We start from the raw sequence: 26,623 nt of genomic DNA on the forward strand, positions 1-26,623 counted from the left end.
CTAAGCTGTTTCCCTGCGCCTACTATTCCCGCAAACTCACTCCCGCCGAGCAAAATTATGATGTTGGTAACCGGGAGCTTCTGGCCATAAAAGTAGCCCTGGAGGAATGGCGTCACTGGCTGGAGGGGGCCAGGCAGCCATTCCAGGTCTTGACGGATCACCGAAATCTTGAGTACCTCCGCTCCGCCAAGAGGCTCAACCCCAGACAGGCCCGATGGGCCCTGTTCTTCACTCGCTTTGACTTCAACATCTCCTACCTCCCGGGTTCCAAGAACACCAAGGCCGACTCCCTCTCACGTCAACACGAGACCACAGCCCAAAACCACACCGCCGAACCCATCGTATCGCCCGCGCTCTTCCTAGCCCCCGTCCAGTGGGACCTAATGTCAGACATCTCCCAGGCTCAAGTCTCAGTCCCATCTCCTCCTGAGTGCCCTGCGGGTCGGACCTTCGTACCCCCCAGCCTCCGGGAGAGGGTACTCAGCTGGGTGCACGACTCCTCAAGTTCCGGCCACCCCGGAATCACAGCTACCACCCGCCTCCTGAGTAACCGCTTCTGGGTGGGGACCCTACCCGAGGATACTGCCGACTTCGTCAAGAGGTGCCCAGCCTGCAACCTAGCGAAGTCCCCTAAACAACCACAGGCCGGCCTGCTCCAACCTCTCCCCATTCCACATCGTCCTTGGTCACATATCGCCGTGGACTTCGTAACCGACCTACCCAACTCCCAGGGGCACACCACCATCCTCACGGTCATAGATCGGTTCTCCAAGGCTTGCCGCTTGATACCTCTACCCAAGCTCCCCACTGCCCTCGAAACCGCCGAACACCTGTTCCAGTACGTGTTCCGCTTCTACGGTCTGCCCGAAGAGATTGTCTCGGACCGGGGGACCCAGTTCACCTCCAGGGTCTGGAAGGCTTTCTGCCGTCTCCTAAACATCAACCTCTGCCTCACCTCCGGTTACCACCCCCAGTCCAATGGACAGACGGAGAGACTAAACCAAGAAATTGTCAGGTTCCTGCGCACGTACTGTCACAACAACCAGTCGGACTGGAGTAGATTCCTTCCATGGGCTGAGTACGCCCAGAACTCCTTGCTCAAACCGTCCACCAAACTGACCCCCTTCCAATGCATCCTGGGGTACCAGCCCCCTCTCTTCCCTTGGTCCGGAGAACCCTCGGAGGTCCCCGCCGTTAACGACTGGCTGCAGCGCAGCAAAGCAGTTTGGGACCAGGCCCACGTCCACTTACAGCGGGCCGTGGACCGCACTAAGTCACAAGCCGACCGTCACCGCCATCCCGGACCCGACTACGCCCCAGGCCAATGGGTTTGGCTCTCCACCCGAGACCTCCGCCTCCGCCAGCCCTGCAGAAAGCTCGGCCCTAGGTATGTTGGCCCCTTCAAAATCCTAAAAAAAATTAACCCTGTTACCTTCCGTCTCAAACTCCCCACTAATTACCGAATCTCTCCCTCTTTTCATGTCTCCCTACTGAAACCGGCCGACGACCCGGGGGCCGAAGAGGAAGCCACTCTCAGACCCCCTCCCCTGATCGTGGGCGGCGAGGAGGCCTTCCTGGTGTGAAGGCTACTCGACTCCAGGCGCCACCGAGGTCAGATGCAGTACCTGGTTGACTGGGAGGGGTACGGCCCGGAAGAAAGGTCCTGGGTCAGCACCAACGACATCCTCGACCCTAACCTCATTACAGAGTACCATCGGACCAACCCGGAGAGACCGGCCCCTCGACCTCGGGGGAGACCTCGGCGTGGGTCGCATCTTCGCGTCAGGAGCCGCTCACAGGAGGGGGGCTCTGTCATGAACACGGGTGAAGGCGCCTCCTCCTCGAGCCTCCGGAGATCGCATTCACCCGAATACTAATTACTCACCCCAGCTGTTGCTCATTACCTCACCCTATTTAATCACGCCAGTTTGTTCCCTCCTTGCGAAGTCTTGTTTAGCCCCGGCGACATTTCCAAGCATTATTAGTTACCTCTCTAATTTACCCGTGTACCGACCTAGCTTCTCTCCGTTCCTGTTTGTTAGCCTCCTGCCCTGATACTCTAGCCTGCCTTACTACGTTTGTTTGCTGCCCGCCCTGATCATTAGCCTGTCCCTGATTACGCTTCAGCCTCTCTGCCTAACTCTGTTTGCCTGTCCCAGACCATTGCCTGTACGACCTGAGCTTGCCGTTCCACTAAAGCCGCATATGGATCCTAACCAACCTGAGTCTTCATTACAAAAGGACAGTGCTTGATTGAGGCATGAAAATACTTTGCAGCCATGCTTAGTATTTATATTCAGTTTGGCAAGGAACATCAGTGCAAAAGCAATCTTCCTTGATGCAAGAGTTTCTTGCATTCCTTGAATCGATCACATTTCTCTTGTTGATCTCGCAAAGTCTGGGAACAAGAAAATTTAGCAATTCTTCCAAGAAAGCTTTCCTTTGCTATTTGACTCGCATAACACAAGATCTATATCGGATGATCTCAGGAATTTGGCCCTGGATTGATAGAGGCCTGTCCCGCTCAGTGGTTCTCTGTGATCTGGGACTCTGTGTTTCCAGTTTATGACCTGTTATGCCAAGCAGACTCGGGAAGAGCTTGTCTAGGAATTTCATCATATCTCTGCCCTCCTTATGCTCAGGAATTCCAACAATTCTGATGTTATACCTGTGGCTCCTATTCTCAAGATTTTCAAACTTTTCAAGAACATGTTCCAAATCCATTTTGGTCGCCGGCGGATTATCAAATAATTCCCTTTCCGATGACTCCAGATAATCAATCCGCTTCTCAGCATCTGCCACTCTTGTAATCAACTCAGAGAATTTTGTTTCCATCGCCATAATCGATCAATGTATTACAGCTAGATCTTCCAAGTCAGCAACAACCTTCATCAGCATCACAAACATGTTGGACATTTGACGCTGTCCGGTGTTTCTATACAAATTATGCAAGACAGAATTACATAACAGAAAATAATCTGTAAATCAAACTCCAGCCATTCAGCAGAATAAACACAAAGAACGTGAAGATTAATTCACAAAACTGTATCAAAGGTGTGTTCCTCCACAAAGAAAGCTCCAGATGCTAGCGGAACAGCACCAAAAAATTCATAAACATTTTCGTTCAGTTTCCTTGGGCAGTCAGACCAACGTTCAGTGAGCTGGCTGTTTCATAATTGCAGCAGATGACCTAATCTTTCCAATATCCTGCAAAAAATACTCCACATAACAAACTCCAGCCAACAGGAGCATCAAGCACAAAGAACGAGCAGATTCATCCACAAATGTCCCGAAAAGTGCACAATGCAGTGAAGTTAAAACTGAGCAAATGTTTCAGCACTGCACTGTGCACTTTTTTCTCACTATGGAAATTTTGATACAATAAAGATGGATAATTTTTGATAGTCGATGTGTTGATTGTGTGAGTAGGATGCGTTTCATACAAGATCTGGCAACTGGACAACCTTGGAATAATATATTGATGTGATTATTCATATTACGATGTTTGGGTCATGCAAGCTACGGGAGTTTCCTGGGAGAAATAACAAAACGGCAGGGGGGGCGGGAGATTGGTGTGAAATATGGGAGACTCCTGGGAAAAACAGGAGCGTTGACAGGTATGATTACACATCTATGTATTTCTACATTTCTTTGTCTATATGATAATGAGGGGGTGGGTTTTCTACTTCAGGCTGCAAAGTGAAGCTTGGAGGCTACAGTGAAATATTGTGGTTGAGTCAGCTAGGTCAAAAAGGGAATGAATGATCTCTATTGAATGAATGACACTGTAAAGAGATAAATGGAAAGGAGGAGGCGAGAACCGGCTTGACAATATAAATAATATTTTAATTAACAACTTAAAACAAGGACACAAACACACACGTCGGACATGTCCGTAAACGATCTCTCTCTCTCTCGCACGATCCTCTGCAGTCGACCTTTATCCCTCTCAGGAGGCTTGATTAGCCTAATACGGGACCGGGTGTGTAGGATCACGACCCGGCCCGCCCTCCGCCCTGCCACAGACATATAGGTCACTCTAAAAAAATCTCTATTTGTTACTTTGGCGGACTGAGTTGTCTCTTTTTAGCCTTCATTCTTGGTGTCATTTCATAAGTACTGGGGCAACATCCAGCGGTGCAGTAACCATTATGATAGCATATACATGACAGTGGATATATGATGGATTTTTTTTTTACTTAAAATTCGTAGCATTTTTGCACTATCACACTTTTTAAGAAAATTCAATTTAAGGTCATAATAATTGAATTTAATGTTAAAGATCATTTAACTTAAAAAATAAATACTTAAAATACTTAAAAAAAATAACCCACACCATATGATTAGACAAATACTGGATAGTTCTTTTAAAGTAATATTTAAGCTAAACTAAACTAGTAAACCTTTATATCTATATATCTATATATCTATATATATATATATATATATATATATCTATATATATATATATATATATATATATATATATATATATATATATAACTGTGTGTGTGTGTGTGTTCATTCATGCACGTAACCCTCCCCAACGCCCCCAGAAAAGGTGACATATACAGACTTTAGGTTCCCAGCACCCCTGAGGGGGGAACAGGTGTTACATGTCTAGCATGGGAGCAAGCCCGACAGCCGCTGCCTTTCCTCTCTCTATGTCTCTCGCATAGAGTGTGAAGCGGCTGGGGGAAGGCGTCTTTCCCGATCCTATTCTTTCAGGGGGAAAAGACCCTGCCAGAGGGCGTGCTGTCATTGTAGACTGAGAAAAGAGATGCTCTGAACTGGGGCAAGCTTGCTCTTTTCCCAGTTGACCTGAACCCTAGGCGGCAGAGGTGCCTGGGCACCTGGTCCCTGTAACTCTCGAGTGTGAGCCAGAATGAGCCAGTCGTCGAGGTAATTGAGTATGCGGATGCCCACTTCCCATAGCGGGGAAAGGGCTGCTTCTGCGACCTTGGTGAAGACACGAGGGGACAAGGACAGGAGGACTTTGTACTGATACGCCTGGCTGTCGAACGAGAACCGTAGAAAGGGTCGGTGTTGAGGCAAGATGGAGACATGGAAGTACGCATCTTTGGGTCTACCACAGAAAACCAATCTAGCTGTCGAATGCAGGTTATAATCCGTCTATTCATGTGCATTTTAAACGGAAGTTTGTGTAAGGCCTGGTTGAGATCTCGCAAGTCCAAGATTGGTCGTAACCCACCACCTTTCTTGGGTACGATGAAGTAAGGGCTGTATAAACCTGAGAGCTGGGCCCGGGTTGAGCTGGGCCCGGGTTGAGGCGGAGCTGCATGTTGTTTGACCGCAGGGGGACGCTCTCTGCAGGCGGGGCGTGAGGTGCGCTGGTTTGGCGACGCCACGGCATGATGTGAGAAATCATCTGTCTGCCTTTTCACCGCCGATAACTGCTGGGCAAAGTCGTCGACATTGTTGTCAAAGAGGCCAAGCTGGGAGACGGGAGCATTGAGAAAGCGTGCCTTGTCAACGTCACGCATCTCAACCGCAACCACTCCTGGACCACGAGGGTGGCCATCGCCCACCTCGTGGTTCAGGAGTTCCTGCAGCAGTCGGGGTTGGGACTACCAGGTATAGATCTTTAAAGTGCCTTGGCTTGGTGGACCGGAAGGAGAGCCATGGTATGCAGGGCGGAGGCGGTCTCCATGTGATTGCTGCCCAGGCACATGAGGTAGCGTCAGTGGCCATGGTCTTGGAGAGATATCGACCGCATCCAAGAATTACACAGAGGCGGAAGGGTATCTTTAAAAAGACGCATCCTGAAAAGGATGTTCATTGCCTGTCTGTGCATTGCTCTTTTATGAGTGAAAACTCAAACTCTTTTAGAGAAATTAAACTCTTTTAATGAGGGGAAAACACTCTTTCAGACAATGACGCTCAAGATGGCGCCGGACTCAAGATGCTCAAGATGGCACATATGGACTCAAGATGGCGCCGAGTATGGCTTCTGCTTGCGAGCTCCAACACAACACTGCAGTTTATTGTTTGTTTTGTTTAAATGTTTTAGTTTTTTTGTCTTGTATGTTGTCTGCTTTATTGTATATGACAGACAAACGTTTTTTGACATTGGTTCTGCAATTACACGCCGAAAACCGGACTTCAAATTCCTCAATGCCGACCCGCTGTTTACAAACACGCCAGTGGAGTCCTTTGTCTTTGCCTTTGTCGAGGAAACGCAGAAGGAAAAGGGGAAAAAGAGCCGGCGTTCTCTTCAGAGTAAGACGTCACGCTAATTGACCCCCGCTACCCAGTATACTACTGGTATATGTTCAGTCTCTGGACAACAATCTCTGCAAGCTGAGAGCGCGGATCTCTTTCCTCTCAGGTAAAAGCAGAGGTGGTGGTGTATGTTTTATGATCAACAAATTCTGGTGTGATCAGAGGAACATACATTTTATCAAGTCTTTCTACTCTCCTGATCTGGAATATCTCATGCTTCTGTGACGCACCTTGAGGCCGCGTTCATTGTTAACATTGTTGACTTTAACAAAGCCAATTTTAAAACAATCGCACCAAAATACCACCAACACATCAGCTTCAACACATGAGGGGACCGGGTTTTGGACCATTGCTATTCTCCTTTCCGGGATGGCTACAAATCCCTCCCTCGCCCACCATTTGGCAAATCAGACCACTCTTCCCTTCTGCTTCTGCCCGCTTACAGGCAGAAACTGAAATGGGAAGCACCCACCCTCAGAACGATCCAGTGCTGGTCAGACCAATCAGACTCTATGCTACAAGACAGTTTTGATTACGCGGACTGAGAGATGTTCCGGTCCACCTCTGATGATGACATCGAGGTTTACTCTGATAGCGTAACGTGTTTCATCAGGAAGTGCGTAGAGGACATTGTGCCATCCAAAACAATACGGATCAAAGGGAATAAAAACTCTGCCGTGAACACCGCTGCCCCTCTCCCGGATAAGCTTAATAAATTTTATGCTCATTTCGAGGACAACAACACCGCCCTCGTGGAGAGAGCACTCGCGGTCGGCGCTTCAGAGGTAGGTTCACTCTCCGTCTCTATTGCGAATATAACCCGATCCTTCTGACGGGTTAACATCCGTAAAGCCATGGGTCCAGACGGCATACCGGGCTGCGTCATCATAGTGTGCACGAACCAACTGGCTGGTGTTTTTACGGACATTTTCAACCTGTCCCTCTCCCTGTCTGTAGTCCCCACATGCTTCAAAACGTCAACCATTGTGCCTGTACCAAAGCAACCCAAAATCACTTGCCTAAATGACTGGTGTCCTGTTGCTCTGACCCCCATCATCAGCAAATGCTTTGAGAGGTTAATCAGATATCACATCTGCTCTGTGCTGCCCACCTCTCTGGACCCATTGCAGTTTGCCTACCACAAGAACCGCTCCTCTGATGATGCCATTGCATCTACACTGCAATATCTATACTGCTCTCTCCCACCTGGAAAAAAGGAACACATATTTGAGAATGTTGTTTGTAGACTACAGCTCAGCATGTAACACCATAGTGCCCTCCAAGCTTGAGGAGAAAATCCGGGCTCTGAGCTTAAACAGCTTGCTGTGCAGCTGGATCCTGTACCTCCTGTCAGGTGGTTTGAATGGGCAGCAACATCTCCTCATCACTGACCCTCAACACTGGAGCCACTCAGGGCTGTGTTCTCAGCCCACTCCTGTATTCCCTATACACACATGACTGTGTGGCAACACATAGCTCCAATGCCATCATTAAGTTTGCTGATGATACGACGGTGGTATGTCTGATCACTGACAATATTGAAACAGCCTATAGAGAGGAGGTGCACACTCTGACACGCTGGTTTCAGGAGCACAACCTCTCCCTCAACGTCAGTAAGACCAAGGAGCTTATAGTGGACTTCAGGAGGAAAGACAGAGAACACAGCCCCATCACCATTAATGGAGCACCAGTGGAGAGAGTCAGCAGCTTCATGTTCCTTGGTGTCCACATCACTGAGGAACTCACATGGTCCATCCACACTGAGGCCGTTGTGAAGAAGGCTCACCAGCGCCTCTTCTTCCTGAGACGGCTGAGGAAGTTTGGAATGGACCACCACATCCTCACACGGTTCTACAACAGTACTGTAGAGAGCATCCTGACTGGCTGCATCACTGCCTGGTACGGCAATAGCACCGCCCACAACCGCAAAGCCCTGCAAAGGGTGGTGCGAAGTGCCAGACACATCATCGGAGGTAAGATTCCCTCCCTCCAGGAGGACCAGATTTTTTATTTGAACATACATTTTGGGTACATTTATGCATTACATTTACATTTATGCATTTGGCAGATGCTTTTATCCAAAGCGACTTACAGAGGCCTTATTACAGGGACAATCCCCATGGAGCATCCTGGAGTTAAGTGCCTTGCTCAAGGACACAATGGTGGTGGCTGTGGGGATCGAACCAGTGATCTTCTGATTACCAGTTTACCAGTTATGTGGTTTAGACCACTACACCACCACCACTCTATGGTGGGTATGAATTGGAATATGATATTTTAATCATGGTGGGCTATAACAGGGTTGGCATTTAGTGGATAAATAAGCCACTACGTAGTCTGTTACTGATATCTAGGAAACATATTTGTAAACTAATTGTGGCAGTGCGGAGGGCGGGGCCGGGTTGTGATTATACAAGCCTCCGAGAGGGATAAAGGCTGCTGGCAGACGGTGGTGCAACAGGAGAGAAATAGTTTATGGACATGTCCGTCATGTGTGTGTTTGTGTCGTTTGTTTAAGTTATTCATTAAACTTTTATTTATAGTCAAGCCGGTTCTCGCCTCCTCCTTTCCATTTACACTCCTTTACACTCTCCCCAGGTGGACCACCGTCTGCCATTGGCATTTATCCCTCTCATAGGCTTAATTAGCCTGATAAGGGACTGGGTGTGTATAATCACAACCCGGCCCTGCCCTCCACCCTGCCACACTAATATTTATGATTTTATTTCAGTTAACATAAATACTGTATATTGAAATTTTGAAATTATATTAATTTCCCATATATCTTCCCATAATAGGTTGGACATATTATGCTTGACCACGTTTGATTTTGCAGCATGGTTGATGTCAACCTCCAGTGTGTGTGATGTAATTTCCTAACATATATCTACAATGAAAGGTAAGCTCAATAAATCAAGGGACACAAAAAAAAACTCCACTATCAGTGTTAAAATTACACATTTACCACAAATGAAAACATGTTAGTGAGAGAATGTAACACTAAACTCTTAACCGTATGTGGGGAAAAATAGAAATCCAATGATTTAGTATTTATTATTGTCAAAGATGTTTGTCGTGCAGATTTTGAAACATGAGGAAGTGACACATTGCAATAGAAAAGGACTTCAAAATGTAACTTTTAAGCCCAAAGAATTAACATTATAAAAATACTTTGTTCTTTTTAGCAAGCCTATCAAAATTGTAATCGGGTAAAATAAAATATATAAATACCACACACACTTGTAATGGGGACTTAAATGACACAGAATTGTAGGAAAGACCCATATTTACAGGAGCTTTTGTGCGAGATGCACCTTTACATAGAAAAACAGCACAGACGGACGTACAAACGCATTCAGTGTGAACGTCCCCTAGTAAACTTAAAATGAAAAACTCTTTAATACAAAGACCAGGAAGAAGAGGGAAAGGGAGAGAAAAGGCTTTACATAAAAATTTTGTATTTCTCATTGGTTTTGTGTCATTGTTTTGGCAGTAAATGGTGTGTATCATAAGGAAAATGTAAGAAAATCATGTTAAGTGTTTTAACTAAACCTGTACTACTGTACTTTTATTTAATTAATGCAGTAATGTATTTTTTCTTACCTCTCTCTCTCGCTCTCTCTTCCAGAACGAGCAATAAATGTTATGGCATGTCATGAATAGGTGCGTTTACTGGTGTTTTAAAATCCCAATGGTGGAAAACAATGAACATGCACTCGAATGCTAGATGATTTTGACAAAATGATCTTGCTACTTATAGAAAACATGACAGGAGATGTCTACTGATTGTCGCTGATCTTTCCCTCAGTCATTTCTGTCAATTTTTTTCCTGTAGATTTGTATAAGTGTATTGTTCACAATGGTCATTTGGCATTTGTATCCTGGATACTTCAACCTTCAGAAACCCCAAAGAAAATGCTCCCCGAGAAAAATATAAACTTTTCATCGATTGCCTATACATGATCGTGAGTGATTGAAGCTCTGTCTTATCGCGCTGAACCTGGATATCAGTACACCCCTACATTCTCTCAAATATTGGAGGGTGTGCAGTGAACATTTTACCCCTGAGGATTTCAGACCATAGGGTCGATATCTGAATTCATAGGCTGTGCCCATGCTGTTTTTCTAGCAAACTGAGGTATGTGTGAAAGCTCTGTAGTATCACACCTCCATCGGGCTCCTCTCCTCATCACCCGATTTCTAATTCACCACACCTACACTCAATTCACTCACTCATCACTGCCTGCATAAATAACTCACCTTAACACCACTTCACTGTCAAGTCTTACACAAAGGAATCACAGTGTTTATTTACCTGTCTGTATTTGCTCTTGATCTTCCTCGATATGTTTAGTGCTTTCTCTGCTGTTTTGCCTGTTACCACTTCTTCAGTTTGTGAAGCTTCTCTTCTGTGTGATATCACCTATACCATTGATCTCACTGTATAAACCCTGTGAATCTCAGTTAACGCTCTCACACTTGGTTTCACTAACTACAACTTGTGTGGCTTTAATTCCTGACAGTCATTTAGCCTATGTATTTCTGCTAAAGAAAAAGCACAATAGATAACGCAAAGGCATTGCTCCGAAATAAAGGATGGTTATTTACTGCATTAATGTTTTTTTTTTTATTATTACTTGGTATTTTATTTTATGTTGTTTTGGACTGTTTTGGTTTGTGAACGCTTGGTCTGTTGTCTGTGCAAGTTTCTGTTGTAAACAATGATACATTTCCTGACTCCTCCTCCACGTGATGCATGATTTTACCAACAATCTTGCATCATACCTCTTATGAGCGCTTGTCACAGAGATGTATGGAAGCAAACATTTGTAGTTAAAATTATATAAGTATTGTTTTGTTTCTAAAAATAATAAATCGTTTGGATTCAGAAGCACTTTATTTATCTTTAAAGGGCACCTATTATGGCATTTAAAATGTTCCTATTGTTTTGGGAGTCCCCAACAACAGTTTTACATGCATGCAATGACAAAAAACACTTTTGTTGTCTTATAATATGCATTTATGTTTAACTGATTTGCTCACCAACTCCCAAATGATTCGTCCAACGACTCATTTTTCCAAACCCCTCCTTCGCGTGACGCTAATCTGCGGTTATTGGTCAGATGACCCAGTCAGTTGTGATTGGTATACTCTGTGCAGAGTTTGTCGGAAACAGAATGCCCATCACTGCTTTGTAGTAAAACAATCTAAATCAGAGAAGGAATTTGAGTTGCTTTATGTTAGCGATCATAGCCCAAAGTTCGGTGGTAAACACCCAATCAGTTATTGTTTGCGTTAGCCCAACGCATAAACATATTGGTAAAGCACTGCATTACTACAAGTTATTGCTCTATTCTTTATGACAACTCCAATAACATCAACAAACATTTCACACATTTCAAAAAAATTGACATTGGAGACCTAGAAGCTGCGCTGAGCGTAACGTACACAACACACACAAATACTTATTAAGCATGCTATAAAACACATAAAAGCAACAATTATTAATAATACTTACAGGCTGTGATTCGGAGGAGGAAGCTGATCCAAATAAACTTGGTACTGAACCTTCCTTCAGTATCAACCGGCTCGCGAATCCACACTTGAAAGCATTCATGTTCGTAAAGCAATCATCATTAAAATGACGCGAACACAGCACAAGGTTCGGGCTATACTTGTGTGGTATAGTTGTAAATATAAACTCTAGCCACTGATTCTTCACATGCTCGTCCCTGGGCAATGAAAAAAAGGTCGCTTTTGATATGCACTTCAGAACACAGCGTCTTGTTGTCGACATGACGTTTTCAAGTTTTCCCTTGTGTCTGCGCGCGCATTGAGTGGGCGCGGCCAATTTGATAATTTTTCGTCTTGACATCACAACGAAAAGGAAAATGACTCATTGGAAAAACGATTCATTACATTGACTCAGAGTCGACTCCTACATTTGAGAGACAATAACTTTTTTTACGGTGAACTTTCATATATAAAACTTTGCAGGATGTTTTTGTTCACTTAAATCTATGTTACACACTACATGAAAGGTAATTTTCAAAATTCCATAATAGGTGCCCTTTAAATTTAGTTGGGTGGATTGTTTTGATGCACCCTAAATATGCATTTTCGACCGTCAAAAAGTAGATTCACTTGCATTGTTTAAAGGAGGAGGCCTGAAATGAAATCCAAAAAATCTTAAATTCTGTTTTGATGAAGAAAGAAACTCAAATTCAGGCCATCTTGGATGGCCTGAATTTGAGTAAATTATCAGCCAATTTTCATTTTTGGGTGAACTATTCCTTTCATTATGGGACGATTCCTTATTTTACAAGACATATTTTGGTAATTGATTTTACCTGATACTAGCGGAAAGGTGACTATCTCTCTCTGTCTCCACTCACTGTCATAAATTCCCTCAGTCGATGTTGGTGGTGATAATGGTTTTCAGGGGCGGGGAATGTAGAATTCAAGTGATAATGTACCAATTACAACAAAGAATCTCCAGTTTCACAAAACAACATCCAATTAGTTAGGGAATCTAACAAGACAGAAGATTATGGACTTATGAAGCAGAAAAACAAATGGGTATACCAAGGGTATATACAAATATTGATCATTAGAAGTCATTATACGCAAACAGCCCTGGGAAAAAAGTAAGCATATAGCATAGATGTGCTTATGGCCCAGACTACACCACTGGTCTGTAGTCATTAAGTCCTTTGATCTTGGGTTTCTTTGGGATAGGGATAATGTTGGAGCGTTTGAAGCAGCAGGGAACTTCACACTGCTCTAGAGATCTGTTGAAGACCTGTGTGAAGATGGGGGCCAGCTGGTCAGCATAAGCTTTTAAATAGATAGGTGAAACGCCATCGGGGCCAGATGCTTTCTTTGTCTTGTTTCTGGAAGACCCAGCACACATCCTCTTAACAGATCCCACTCTAATCTCCTTTGACTGTACAATATTTTATCCCCACTTCTGTAAGCATCCTCCATGGCCTGACGAAGCTGCCTGAGTTTTTCTGTAAATCGTGGTTTGTCGTTGTTGAACGTTAAATAAGTCCTAGTAGGAATGCACATTGTATCGGTGTGCACATCCAGATTGGTGTCTGCAGCATCAAATACACTCCAATCAGTGCAGTCAAAGCAGGCCTTTAGTTCCAGCTCTGCTTCATTGGTCAAACTCTTTACAGTCCTTACTAAAGGCTTAGCAGATTTAAGTTTCTGCCAGTAGGTCAGACGAAGTTGAACCAATCAGTATGTCCCAAAGCTGCTCTAGGGACAGAGCGATATGTATCATTTAATGTTGTGTAGCAGTGATCCAGTATATTTCTGTCTCTGGTGGGGCATGTAATGGGTTGTCTGTATTTTGGTAGTTCACAGGTGAGATTGGCTCTGTTAAAATCACTTAGTATAATATTTAATTGAGTTTTGTTGTTCCGTGTCTGTGATCTAATCAGCCAGCTGTTGCATAGCTGTGCTCACACACACTTGTGGAGGAATATAAACACTCACCAAAATAAACGAGGAAAACTCCCGTGGTGAGTAGAAAGGCTTACAGTTAATAAAGAGCATTTCTAAATTAGGACAGAACATCTTCTTTGATGTTGTTACAACTGTACATCGACTTTCATTGATGTAAATGCATATTCCACTGCCTCCCATTTTCCCAGATAAATCCACGATGCAATCCACTCTGAACAGCTGAAAGCCCGGCACTGTCACACAATGTAAAGCACTGTCCGGAATGGCTTCACTCAGCCAAGTTTCTGTGAAGCACAAGGCAGCAGAGTTTGAAAAGACCTTGTTTGTACAGGTGAGGAGATGTAGTTTGTACGTTTTGTTAGGAAGAGAGCAGAGATTTGCCAGATGAATTCTCGGCAGCGCTGTTCAAAAGCCACACTGTCGGAGCTTGACCAGTGCGCCGGTTCGCTTCCCTCACTTGAGTCTGAATTTTTCTTTATAAAAATGTAAAAGTCTGAATTAAACATTTTTATATTTCCTTAAAATTAGAATCTACTAAAAACAATTCACATAGCAACAGTGAAGCATTAAAATACTGTATGCTTTATATACGTATAAATAGACTTTCCTTTCCACCCATACCATGATCACAAACATTTATGAAAATTTATTATGAAAGGCTCCTAACATGCTGATTAATGAAGCTAAATCTAGACGGAAAACACATTAACTTGTCCTGACACAAACCTGGTCCCTGGCCCCCCATGTACCCCCACCCACAGACCTTAGAATAAGGCCACAATGGCTTCAGTTTTTAAACTGTTTTTAGTTGACTTTACAGATGAAGGGCAGGTTCAGTGAGAGCCTGAACTTTCTAATATTGCCACATTCGGACCTCCATACCGATGCGGTGCCTGGCGAAAGGATAAACAAGGCTTCGAACCGTTGTGGAGCGTCGCGTGAAGCGAGCTAACAAGAAAGTTTCTGAGAATCGTCATAAAATGACTAAACCAAAGAATTCTATTGGGTGAGGAGACAGCAACTCGTCCTCTGATTGGCTTACTGCGGTCTGTGGGTTGACACCGTTCCTTCCGTTCATCATGTTTGGTTGAGTTGTGTGAGAGTTCATGACAGACTTGAAGAAGCGTGAAAAACTCGCGCCTTCACACATTATGAGTGGTAAGTTATTTTAAACTTAATGTATTTTTCACTCAACTTCGTGTGTTCATCGGAAATATGATTATTATTTAGATAAACCGCTGTTTGCCCAACTGTATTTGGTGGGTTTTAAACGTGACATTTATCTTGATCAAACATCGTCATAGACTCTCTTAAAAGAAAAACTCAGTCATGTTGTTCATGCTCTCCTGATGGTAATCATATATAAGAATAAATAATCATTTTATAATCCCTCCTGAATGATTTGGCTGATATCGTAATCAATTTAGCAGATTTTTCTGAAGTAAATGAGAGTAAGCTTGAGTTTGTTTGCTGAGTTGTGGGACTTCTTTTCAGCGACCTACATCGAGGTATATAACACAAGTCCACAGACAGCAGTTTTAAGATCAATAAAGTCAGAGAATTATTGTGATTATTATGCGAATGAATATTAATGCTCGTCGAGTCTTAAATAATGTAGCCACTAAACGCGTGTTAGGACACTTCAGCTAATGTTACTCTGCTAAACTCGTTTCATATGTAAACGCACACAATATAAACACAGTGCAAGACTAACGCTTATTAAATTCGTTTATAATAAGTTATGGTAAGTTTATGGGTGGTTTATTGTAAGTTCAGTGTGTTTGTGTGTTAGATCCACAGCAGTGTGAAATGGCCGCGCTTGTGGAAAACGACACGAACTTAATTCAGAAGAGAAACACCAACACAACTCAAGTGAGTACTCCCTTATTTCACTACATTTATAACTTTTAACAAACTTTGGTTAACTTAACAGTTTGGATTGTCTTTGTTTCTCACGAAATCTTGCAAATGCCATAGACTCTGTAAGAAGGGTGTCGTTTTACACATTTATCAGTGCAACTACTAAAGATGAGTTAAGTGTGTCTGTCAAGCTAAAGTCATCATATAGTTTAATTTATTTTAAAGTAATTTGTTGTAGTTTTTGCACATGCAAGTTGTGTACATGTGGTTTAATTATTAAGGGCTGGTGTGACTGTGAATACTGTCACTTCCTGCTGGGAGGGAAATGGGTGGGGTCAGCTATTAAATCCTATACTGTAAATACAACACAACTAAATGCCTTTGCACACCAAAGGCACATTTTCTCTGCAAGTTCTTACCACAACGAAGATTTTAATAGAAATAATGGATATCTATATAGCCATTCACACCTGAAGCAAACATTCAAGCTCAGACAAAGCAAGGTGTTTTTTTTTTACTTATTTTATTTTTTACGGTGAGAATGTCAGTAAGTTTTTTTTCTTCACTCCCCGGCGAAATGCCCGGACAAATAAAATATGAGCTTTGGATCACTTGTCAGGAGCCTCTTCAGTTACCAAAACCAGCACAACTGGTGGGCTAAAGCAGTGTTTCCCAGCCTTTTTTGCCATAAGAAACATACTCCACGCAAGTATGTGAATGCAGATTCAATCACTTGGCCAACACATGGTCCAGTTGAACATGCTTTAAGCAGGGCTACAGACTGCAACTAAGATGATCACAAATGCAACCAAAAATAATTGATTGCAAGAATTTAAAATAGTTGTGAACAAATGACACTTTTGAACCGGGTCTTTTTCATGAATCACCTGAAAATAACTTTTAATATTAGAAAAGACTGAGGCAGTATTTCAAAACAATATATATATATTTATATACGTGTGTGTGTGTGTGTGTGTGTGTGTGAGAGATTAATCTTTTGACAATTAGGACTTGTGTTGTCACTGTACCAAAATTTCAGTAGTGTGCACTGATACCTGTGAAATGTTATGGTTTTCGATACCACAGCAAAAATATGCTGAAATTATTATGTGCTATTTAACACACAAGTTTATTTATTTTTAATTAATTAATATTTATTTTTAAGGTGCTATATGCAATATTATTGTTGTATTAAATCATAAAATGACCATAATATTAGAGAATTGGGAAACGTGCTATGCCAGTGTATTCTACTTTGAAGTTTCCATTCCGGGCCAAATTTCTGTTTATGTTTTGGCCTGTGTGATCCCGCCCACTGCCCACTCACCAATAGTATTTGGACTCCAGCGCGTTGCCAGATTTGAACAAATTTGCAGCCAGCAAATGAACTGGATCAGAGATAACAGATTCCACCCGACCTAAATAGCCTTGCCGTCCATCTAAAATCACCATGACCAGAGGTATAGTTAAACAAGAATAAATATTGGAAATACCATTGGAAGATGGGGATGGCTTAAAGCCCAGAAATCCTTTAAAACAGATGCTGAGTTGGCTAATTAGTGTCAGCTTCGAGTGGCAGACAACTCTCCAATATTTTGAATTTGGACTGCAAAAAGGTGTCTCATCAATAATTTCGTAAAACTTTTAACAATTGAAAATAACTTTTCAACATGTCATTGCATTTTTTCCCAAATGTTTTTTAGACTTGCTTGTGAAATTGATTATTGTTATTATTACAGTGAATATTACATTTAACTATTTGATTTCAGGCATCTAGATTTTATTTTGATCGTGCTTTTATTATAATGTGTACTTTTTTGCCAGATGCTTCACTTTTCCCGATAAACAGTTTGTCACGGCGCAGTGATCATTGAAGACTTTTAAGTCATGTCTGAAATCTCATCTCTTTTCACTGGCCTTTAAGTCTGACAAATGAATTGTAGGACACCTACAAATGTAGGAAAGAAATTTGTATTTTAGACTGTGTAGCACCAGCTCTGCGTAAGGTCTCACGCACTTTGGTCAACTCTGGTTTAAATATGATGTAAATAAAACTGAGCTGAGATTAAAGCGCAAATGCTGTGATTTTTAATTATATAAATATATATTTTACATGTGCTGCATGGTTTACAAAGCATAAGTGCTCTGCTCTGTCCTCGTACAACGTGAATGATTCTCAATGTCTGTGTTGTTTCTGGTGTATGAACGGACGACTTTAAAGTACGTAGCTTGTCCACAGTAAGATTGCTGCCTTTAGCGGTTTAATAAATCACACTAGGACATGTCACGATTTTAATTTGATTAATTGTCAATTTCAGTGTACAAGGAGTAACTGCACGCATTCAATATTAGCCTGTGAGCATTTTTTCAGTCATACTGCGCACTGGTACCAGCCAGAGATTGTAGTCGGAACTGCAGAAACTGGCATCGTTACATCTTTTTAATTTTGTATCTACTTAGTACGAAAGTACTAGTACTTTTGACAACACTATTTAGGACAATTGAGGGCCTTGTATAGAGCTGTTGGAAAAAAATCATTTCAGCAATGCCTCGTGATTCATACTCCGTATCGATTCTGATTCTTTTGAGAAACTATACTGAATCGTTTGAGTTCAGTTTAAATCACAGCATAGCAGTGGTGCGCGCCAGAGACAGATGTGGAAACAAAGACGCGAGTTAAGTGCATACACTAAGGTGCACACGACTGTTTGCAGACCAGCTGTATCAAACGCATGACCATTTGTGCCCGAATGAAACTACAATCCCGACATTCTTTCACAAACACACGCAACGGGAGAGTGAATAATCATGATAAGAAGCCAACAAACAACATGAAAGATGAGCTCGCACCCACCAGTAGAAGAAAATAATTTTGAGGCAGCGGTTCAGGAGATGTTTGTGATGTTTTCGTGATGCCTTTGTCTACCCATGCACGCTCCATTCCATTGGCTTTTGTCATTGCCGGTCACTCGTTTGTCAGGACTAGGGCTGGGTATCGTTCAAAATGTTTTGATACCGATACCTTGACTTCGATACCGGTTCCTAAACGATACTACTTTTTTTTTTTTATATACCAATTTTATGAAATCCATTTTAACAAGATTACAAACATTACCTCCAAAAAAACTTTGGTTTTATTTTTTCAGTTTGTTGACTTTTTTTTTTACAGACTCAAAAGACTCATCTCCTGAGCCTTCTGGTCTCCTCGTTAAACTTGATCAGTTACTGTCAACCTAAAAGCATTTTTAGCGTCGATTTGGCTAGCTATCTATAGCCATACATCCAAATAATATCTAACATTACGTAGGTCCCAGTTTATAGGACCATGTCAGTGTGCACAGAAACATTAATTTAACGTACATAACCATGTACCACTACAAGTTAGCTGATTTTGTTTGTTTTGTTTGCTAAACGTTAACCTTACCTGTCGGTGTCCCAGTCATAGCGCCACTGCATTCATTTTCGTTTATGTCTGTTCAGTGTGCAAGTTATGTTATTCTGGAGGCATAAGGTGTCAAGCAATTGTAAATGTCAAGTACACATTTTGCAGCAAATAATAAATACGAATATTAAAATAAATGAATATAGCCTACAAACTGAAAGCACTGTAAATCTCTATCAGAATGTTTTATGATGTACTATATTTTGTGTTCACATTTTTGTGGCGGGCATAATTAGTTTAATTACATGTGCAGAATTAGTGAAATACAGTGGAATATATAGCAAGATCAAGCCTCTATATACTTCTAGAATTTTTTTTTAGTCCTCTCTGTGCAGGAATATTCTGAACAGATTTACTCTATATGAAGTATTTAAACCTCTATACAGCATTAAAACATTTTTGGAATAAAGTATTAACCAGATAATTACCAATTATAAATGTGGTCAACTTAAAGTTGAGCTCCACTATAAAATCATCACTTTGGTCAGGAGTTAAACTACGTGCACAGGTTGGTTTATAAATCCTTACGTGTGAATTGTGTGAAACCTTTATCGTAAATGTGATCCGACATTTCAAGAAGTGGAAAATATGTATGATATAGTTAATACTCTTTACAAGCTTAGATTTCTAAGCAGCACACAATTAACAGATACTGTAAACGAGAATGTTGAGAATGTGGCCATCTGAACTTAATCACAGTGCTGATTTTCATTCATATGGTTTACACTAGTAATATTGGCTTCACAGAATCCTCATTGCTTTGTAATTTTCTGTAGGTTTATTAAAAATATCGCATTATGTCTGTGCTTGTTGGATGATCAGTCTTCCGAATATTGTTTCTATTATTCTGATGAATCCTTTACTCATTTTGAAGTCATTATTCGTGCCTTTATGAGTAAAGTATTCAGCTTTGGGCAGCTCCCTAATATGCATACTATACTTTGTCATTATCTGTAATGTAGATTCTGAAGAGCAGTACTAAATAAAATATATCTTGTCTCATATTTATATAAATTATGAAAGGGGTGTGAACATTTGAGGAAAAAAAGGAATGCAAACTTATCTAATTATCAACTACTTATTGTTTATTAAACCTCCAATTCATGGTTTATCAACTGTCTTTGGTTTACTATCTTGTTTCTGAACAGCAACCTAGGCTAAATCTAGCAATTCTGTGATTTGGCGACTAAAAACAGCCATTTTGACTTTTTCAGTATAGGAGCCAATGGCTCCAAAGTCCCTTTTTTTATTTTATTTATTTATTTTTTGTCTGGAGCACTGTTTAAGGCTCAAATGCCCGTTTATCAACACAAAACCAATAGGGGTGTAAGTATTTCATCTGACTTTGATTTGATTACGATTTTTTAACCAACAATTATGATCAGGGTTTGAAATTAACTTTTTGGCTCTCCGGCCACTGTAGCTAGTAGTGTTCCAAGGTTACTACCCAGGGCTTGACCATAAGGATGGCCTTGGTCCAGCATGAAAGACGCTCGGGACATTAGATGGGATTGTCACTGGACCGATCAAACAAAGAGAATTATAAGTGCATCGATATTGGAGTGGTTGTGGCGTAGTGGGCTAAAGTACATAACTGTTAATCAGAAGGTTGCTGGTTCGATACCTACAGCCACCACCATTGTGTCCTTAAGGATTGTCCCTGTAATAAGTGCACTAAGTCGCTTTGGATAAAAGCATCTGCCAAATGCATAAATGTAAATTATAGATTCGTCAACACAGCATATCACGGTGTCATTCGAACATTGACTTGGTAAAAAGTTGATGAGGGATCTCAGTACCACACAGATGTTGCATGTTGGATGTAAGCATTATTTAGTAATACATCTCTGTCAGTGTCATTAAAACGGCTTCAAAGTTCTGACATAGAAATTGTATAAGAATGAATGCAGTTTGGGTGTAATAAGAGCAATCGGAGCTTCAGACCATTTACATAAAGGCTTGCCACAGTACAAGAAGCGATAGAATAACCATCAAAATGTGTAGTTGTTTAAAAAAATTATATAAGTATAAAATGTCACCCCGTCTGTGAAACCCTGGCTAAAGTCGCATGATCTAATTATGAGATTAAGAGCGCCAAAGCAGTCATGGCCAAAAAAATTATATATATAAAATAGGTAATGTGTGTTTATTGCTGTAAATTATATATTATAGCAAGGGATTTGAGATACAAAACTCAAATTTTAATTTATAACATGATAAATATTGAAATTAATAATTTTATTGACACTGTGTTTTATAATTTTGTGCAAAACAATTCCAGACATGTGCTTCCAAACCATTTATTTCAATCATTTCTGGGTTTATTATGGTGCAAAAACATTCGGTTCAGGAACTTCTTTAGTACCATTAGAAAGTTTAAATGGTAGTGATGCACGGAAATGAAAATAAAAATATATACTAGATTTAAAATGTTTATTTTATATATATATATATATATATATATATATACAATTTTATTAATATTATACTTTTTAATTAATTTCATGAATTTAATGATTCTGAATTGAAAAAATACAAACTAATAAAATTATCACACAGTATTCTCACCGAATCTCCTTCACTTCTCCAGCAAAATAAAAGACAAGTGTCTTTTAATGTCTCCAAAGCTTGAGGATCTTGAATTCTTTGACATTGTCTTCCTAGAACAATTAAGCTTCAGAGTGTATCGAATCTAACCGGTTTATGGCATAAAAAGTATTAACTTGCAAAGTGCGCAGAGCTCGCCATTCACATGTCCGAACCTTGCATGGTGTCACATGACTCCCAGTATTGTCTTTTAAATATATATATATATATTTTTTTAAATGAACGTATATTTTATGGTAACTTCTCGTTAACCAATTAAAGTTATTATTTTTTTTTACTGTAGCATTTTTACAGTCTTTAGCCATTAAGCCATTGAAGGGGAGTATTCACACCTACAACAGGCATCTACACACTCATATTATCACACCTACACTTGTAATGTAAATGTGGCTAAAAAAAATGACAATTCACAATGAATACGAAGATATATGCGTAATGTATTCTGATCACTTTATCATATTTAGGCCTACCTTTTAAGATGCACTAAATTTATCTTTTGTTTTACAAAACATTTAACTATGATAGTGTCACATACCTTTACAAACATCAGTTAGGCTGCATACCATTAACCTGTTAACCTTTGCCAGTGCGCCAGCGCACTGAAGAGTTTTTTTCCCCCACTAGTTTCATGTTTATGAATAGATTTAACGTGAAAGAATATCATTAATCTTGGCAAACTATATATCATTTTAAAGGTGTAAGCCTCAAGCATCGATGATAGAGCTCTGTTTTTCGATGAAAAGCTTATAACGAATGTATTTCTTGCATTTATGTAAGCAGTACAGATCAAAACACACGTAATCAAAAACGGAGTACATACCAGTAGTGTCGTAATAACGAGCCACACACGCATCCACTGCTAAAAGTTCCAGATTGAATGGAAAGGTGAGAGTCCACTGAATAACATCCCATAGAGCATTTTTAGTCCAAAGAAACAATAACGTTGTAACATCGATGGTTGTTCCTTTGTTTACATCGAGTTTCTTCAGGGTGAAGTATCATACTTGTCGGTTATGCAATAAAATGATGCATAAAAACAGACTCCCGGTAGCCGAACGTTATATGTGTGTGTTGCTTAGAGTGTAATGAACAAATTAAGACCGCACACACACACACACAAATACAAAGATAGGCAATATATAGGTCAAAATATCCAAACACTGCGGTCAGTTTTTTGACGTCATGATATGCTGATCCTATTATTTTGTCTTTACAACGAAAGCCAATGAAAGAATTGAAATTATATGACTGATAGAAAATGTAGCCAAGCAGTGCACGATTCCAACGATACCCGGGAAGATTAAATTCCTTGCGAACAAGATGTTTTTTTATTTATTTGAATCAGCCACTCTCTATTGAGGAGCTAACCTGCGACGTAGGCTGTGACCACACCCCCGTCATTTGACAACAAACAAGCCATAGTAAAAAGACGGAAAACATCTGTTTTCGCGTCTTACTTACTGGACGGATTATCTCATCAAATGGATCGTCAAAAGAAGTTTTTTTTCTGCTGAAGATGTTTTATTTGAGATCACTCGAAGCAGCGATGACGAAATTGAGGAGAGTGAAGACATCGCCGAGGGTGATGATATGCTTGAGGACGGAAAAGATGGTCCAATTTTACATCGGTGAGTTCCTATGTAACATGCACACATTATACGTGTGTGTGTGTGTGTGTGTGTGTGTGTGTGTGTGTGTGTGTGTGTGTGAGAGAGAGAGAGATAGAGAGAGAGAGAGAGAGAGAGTGTGTGTGTGTGTTTGTTTTCCCATTTGATTTATAAGGTAAATGCATTGTGGTCTGAAAAGATAATGCTACTTTATATGTATTTATTTATTTATCTATTTATATTTGTATTTATTGGATAATTGTACAGGTGTTTAGTTGTTTCTGTCATTTTGTCCTAGCACACACACACTATATATCTATATAATGTATGTGTGCTAGGAAAAAAAAAACAGAAACAACTAAACACCTGTACAATTGTCCTATACAGTATAAATATAAATAGACTTGACATTTTTTCTGTATTTTTTCCTAGCACACACACAATATATATATATATAGTGTGTTTGTGCTAGGAAAAATTACAGAAATAACTAAACAACTTTACAATTGTCCAATATATACAAATAGAAATAAATAGAAATAAAGTAGCATCATCTTTTCAGACCACAATGCATTTACCTTATAAAACAAATGGCCTGTCTGATGGCTGGCCATCAGTGTGATTGTTGGTTCTATGTCTGACCATCCATATGAATGCTGTCTGTATCACTGGCCATGCTGTCTAAACGACTGCCCATCAGTTTGATTGTTGATTGAATGGCCAGCCACATAAAAACTATACAGAATTATTTACTTGACATGCGGTGCTAATTATCTTTCCATTCTTTCCCATGCAACAGCCATCAAGTTGAATCTTCAGATGAAGAGTGGCATCCAAGCACCAGCCAACCAGTAGAAAAGAGATGCAAGCTCTCAAATTCTTCAAGATCTGCACTTGCTGTTTTAGACCTGAATCGACCAGTAAAAGGGAGAGGCAAAAAGAGCAGCAGAAAAACCAAGTCCATACCCGCTGTGTCCCCAAGCACCCCTAAAGAAAAGTGGAACTGTTCAACTGACGAGGACGTTTGGCATGACCAGCACTGACTAAACAGGACTTAGCATTTTGCCAGAGACAACAGCATTTTTGAATTTTTTTCTTTGCCTTTTCTGTTGCAAAAGAAATTCAGTTATTTTTTATACATTTATTTTTTAAATATTTCATAATATTTTACTTATATTTTTATTGTTCTGTTGTGCAAATAAATCACTTATATAAAGTCTTATGGTTGTGTGGATTATTTTATAATTGAAAAAGCATGGAACAGTGTATATGATGACTAAAATAGCTTGCAGTACCCTTCATAACATTTGGTCATTAGGTTGCTTTTTGAGGTATCCAAGGAGGCTTCTTGGTACCTGGACATAGTCTTGGAAAAAATATTGCAGAAATCTCATTTTTCATAATATCTTCCTCAAATGTGAAATATAAACTGATGAGACTTGTGGCTTTCAATCAATTACCTAACTGGATTCCTCCAGGTTTGTTTTCATTTATTTTTTCATAAAATAATGAAATGTTACTTGCAGTACAAATTATCTTCAAGACACTTTAAATTCTATAAATTTTTGTCTGTGTAAGTTTTTTCAACTTTTACATTTGGGTAATAAACTCCAAAGTGTCTTCTTTTTAAATATGTCTAAATTGTGCATGTAGAGCAAATTGTTCAGTAACTACAATTATTTTAGTTTGGGGATGTCATTTCTGGGGATGTGCCTCGGGCAGGGGAGGGAGAAAGGGAACTGACATAGTCTTGGAAAAAAGCTTGCAGGAACCCCATTTTTCATTATATCTTCCTCAAATTTGAAATATAAACTGATGAGACTTGTGGCTTTCAATTATTTACCTAATTGGATTCCTCCAGGTCTATTTTTATATATTTATACATGAAATAATAAAACATTTTTTGAAGTTCACATTATTTATGAGGCACTTCAACTTTTATAACTTTTTATTTGTTTGAGCATTATCAACTCTGATTGATTGTTGGTAGAGTGCCAAGTGTCTTCTTTCCAAAGAGACCTTAATTGTGCCTGTGGTACACTGTTCTCAGGAGCTATATTATTTTAATTCAGGTATGTCATTTTCAGCTGTGAGCCCCTGAGTGGGGGTGCAGGTTAACAGGTTAACCTAGGCAAATTATAAACAAGTGTACATATTTAAAAATCCATCACAATTAAACTTTTAAGTGCTTTGTATTTTAGACATTTAAATTAATATAGTTGAACACTGAACAATTCTTTCCATAAGCTGTTTTTTTTTTAACCTAAATAAAATAGAAATGTCTGGACCGTTTGTATAAAAAATGCCAGCGGTCTGCACCGACAATGTCATGCAGAGATAACTTGAAAAGTTTTGGAGGTTAAGATAAAATCCAGTATAGAGAGTCTTCAAGTTTGAGGACGTATCTTTATTTCCACCAGTCATCTCTCTGCTTACTTGTTTAGAGTTTGATTGGATGATTACTGATTTGAATATGAATGGATAGTCCTATAGTTAAAAAAAGGAACTGTTACAAACTTTTGATCTCATTTTCAATGCTACCATTATCTATAACCCATGCTTAATCCAAGAATTGTTCTGTAAAATGTGAAATTATTTAATAAATTAAACATTCTCCGCATCCATGATCGCGCAGACGCAGCGATCGGCCGAAACCACTCAAGCGATGTAAGATGAATTAGTCTTTCTGAGTTGTAAAACAAATAAATCAGGTTTAAAATAAGTCACTTTAAAATATTTTATTCCAAGCAAAAATATTTGAAAATCGAAATATCCTAAAAAAAGTATGCTTAACATCTTAGCAAGTATTAAGCAACATCAACTTACAGTGTTTGACATGCCTGTGTGGAAAATAGAAAAAGTAAATATTTGAAATATCACTGTAAGAGTTCTTCTCACTAGGCAGTTCAGGTCAGTCACTTTTAATGTCTCCACAATATAATATACACAGCTTCCACGTTATACATATACAATACAGCACTGAGCCTTCAGCTCCGCACATATCTCTCTCTCCCCATGGAGGCCCTCTGGCTGCTTTTTATGCCGCTCTCCCCATGCTCACTGAAATTAGAGACAGGTGTTAGACATAATTTAGCTCAGGTGTAAGCGCCCTTACCGCTTTTCTCTCCCGGACGGGCGCTTGACCACGCCCCCGCTGCCACAATCACAAATATTGTGAGAAACATATGAAATGTATTTAAATTCTGATAAGCCTTTCTGCGTGGTGCTGCACGATTTCGCATTGTTGGTTTGCGTTCTCAAAGGCCGCATCTGTATATACAGCTCTGTAAGAAATTTAGAGACCACTGCAAAATTATCTAATCATAGGTATGTGTTTGAGTAACATGAACATTTTTGTTTTATTCTATAAATACTGACAACATTTCTC

At 40.3% G+C, this 26,623-nt stretch overlaps 1 protein-coding gene across 1 annotated transcript in view; it reads left to right on the plus strand.

Annotated features, from left to right (window-relative positions):
- Nucleotides 1–14,785: 14,785 nt before the first annotated feature.
- sp1 (sp1 transcription factor) overlaps nt 14,786–26,623 on the plus strand; it is a 56,228-nt gene continuing 44,390 nt past the window's right edge. Inside the window, exons 1-2 of the mRNA XM_052101316.1 lie at nt 14,786–14,877; nt 15,512–15,591. Coding sequence (XP_051957276.1) covers nt 14,826–14,877; nt 15,512–15,591 — 132 coding nt within the window. The 5' untranslated portion in view covers nt 14,786–14,825. The remainder of the gene's footprint in view (nt 14,878–15,511; nt 15,592–26,623) is intronic.

The sequence above is a fragment of the Xyrauchen texanus genome, chromosome 32 (assembly GCF_025860055.1).
Source record: "Xyrauchen texanus isolate HMW12.3.18 chromosome 32, RBS_HiC_50CHRs, whole genome shotgun sequence".
NCBI lineage: Eukaryota > Metazoa > Chordata > Actinopteri > Cypriniformes > Catostomidae > Xyrauchen > Xyrauchen texanus.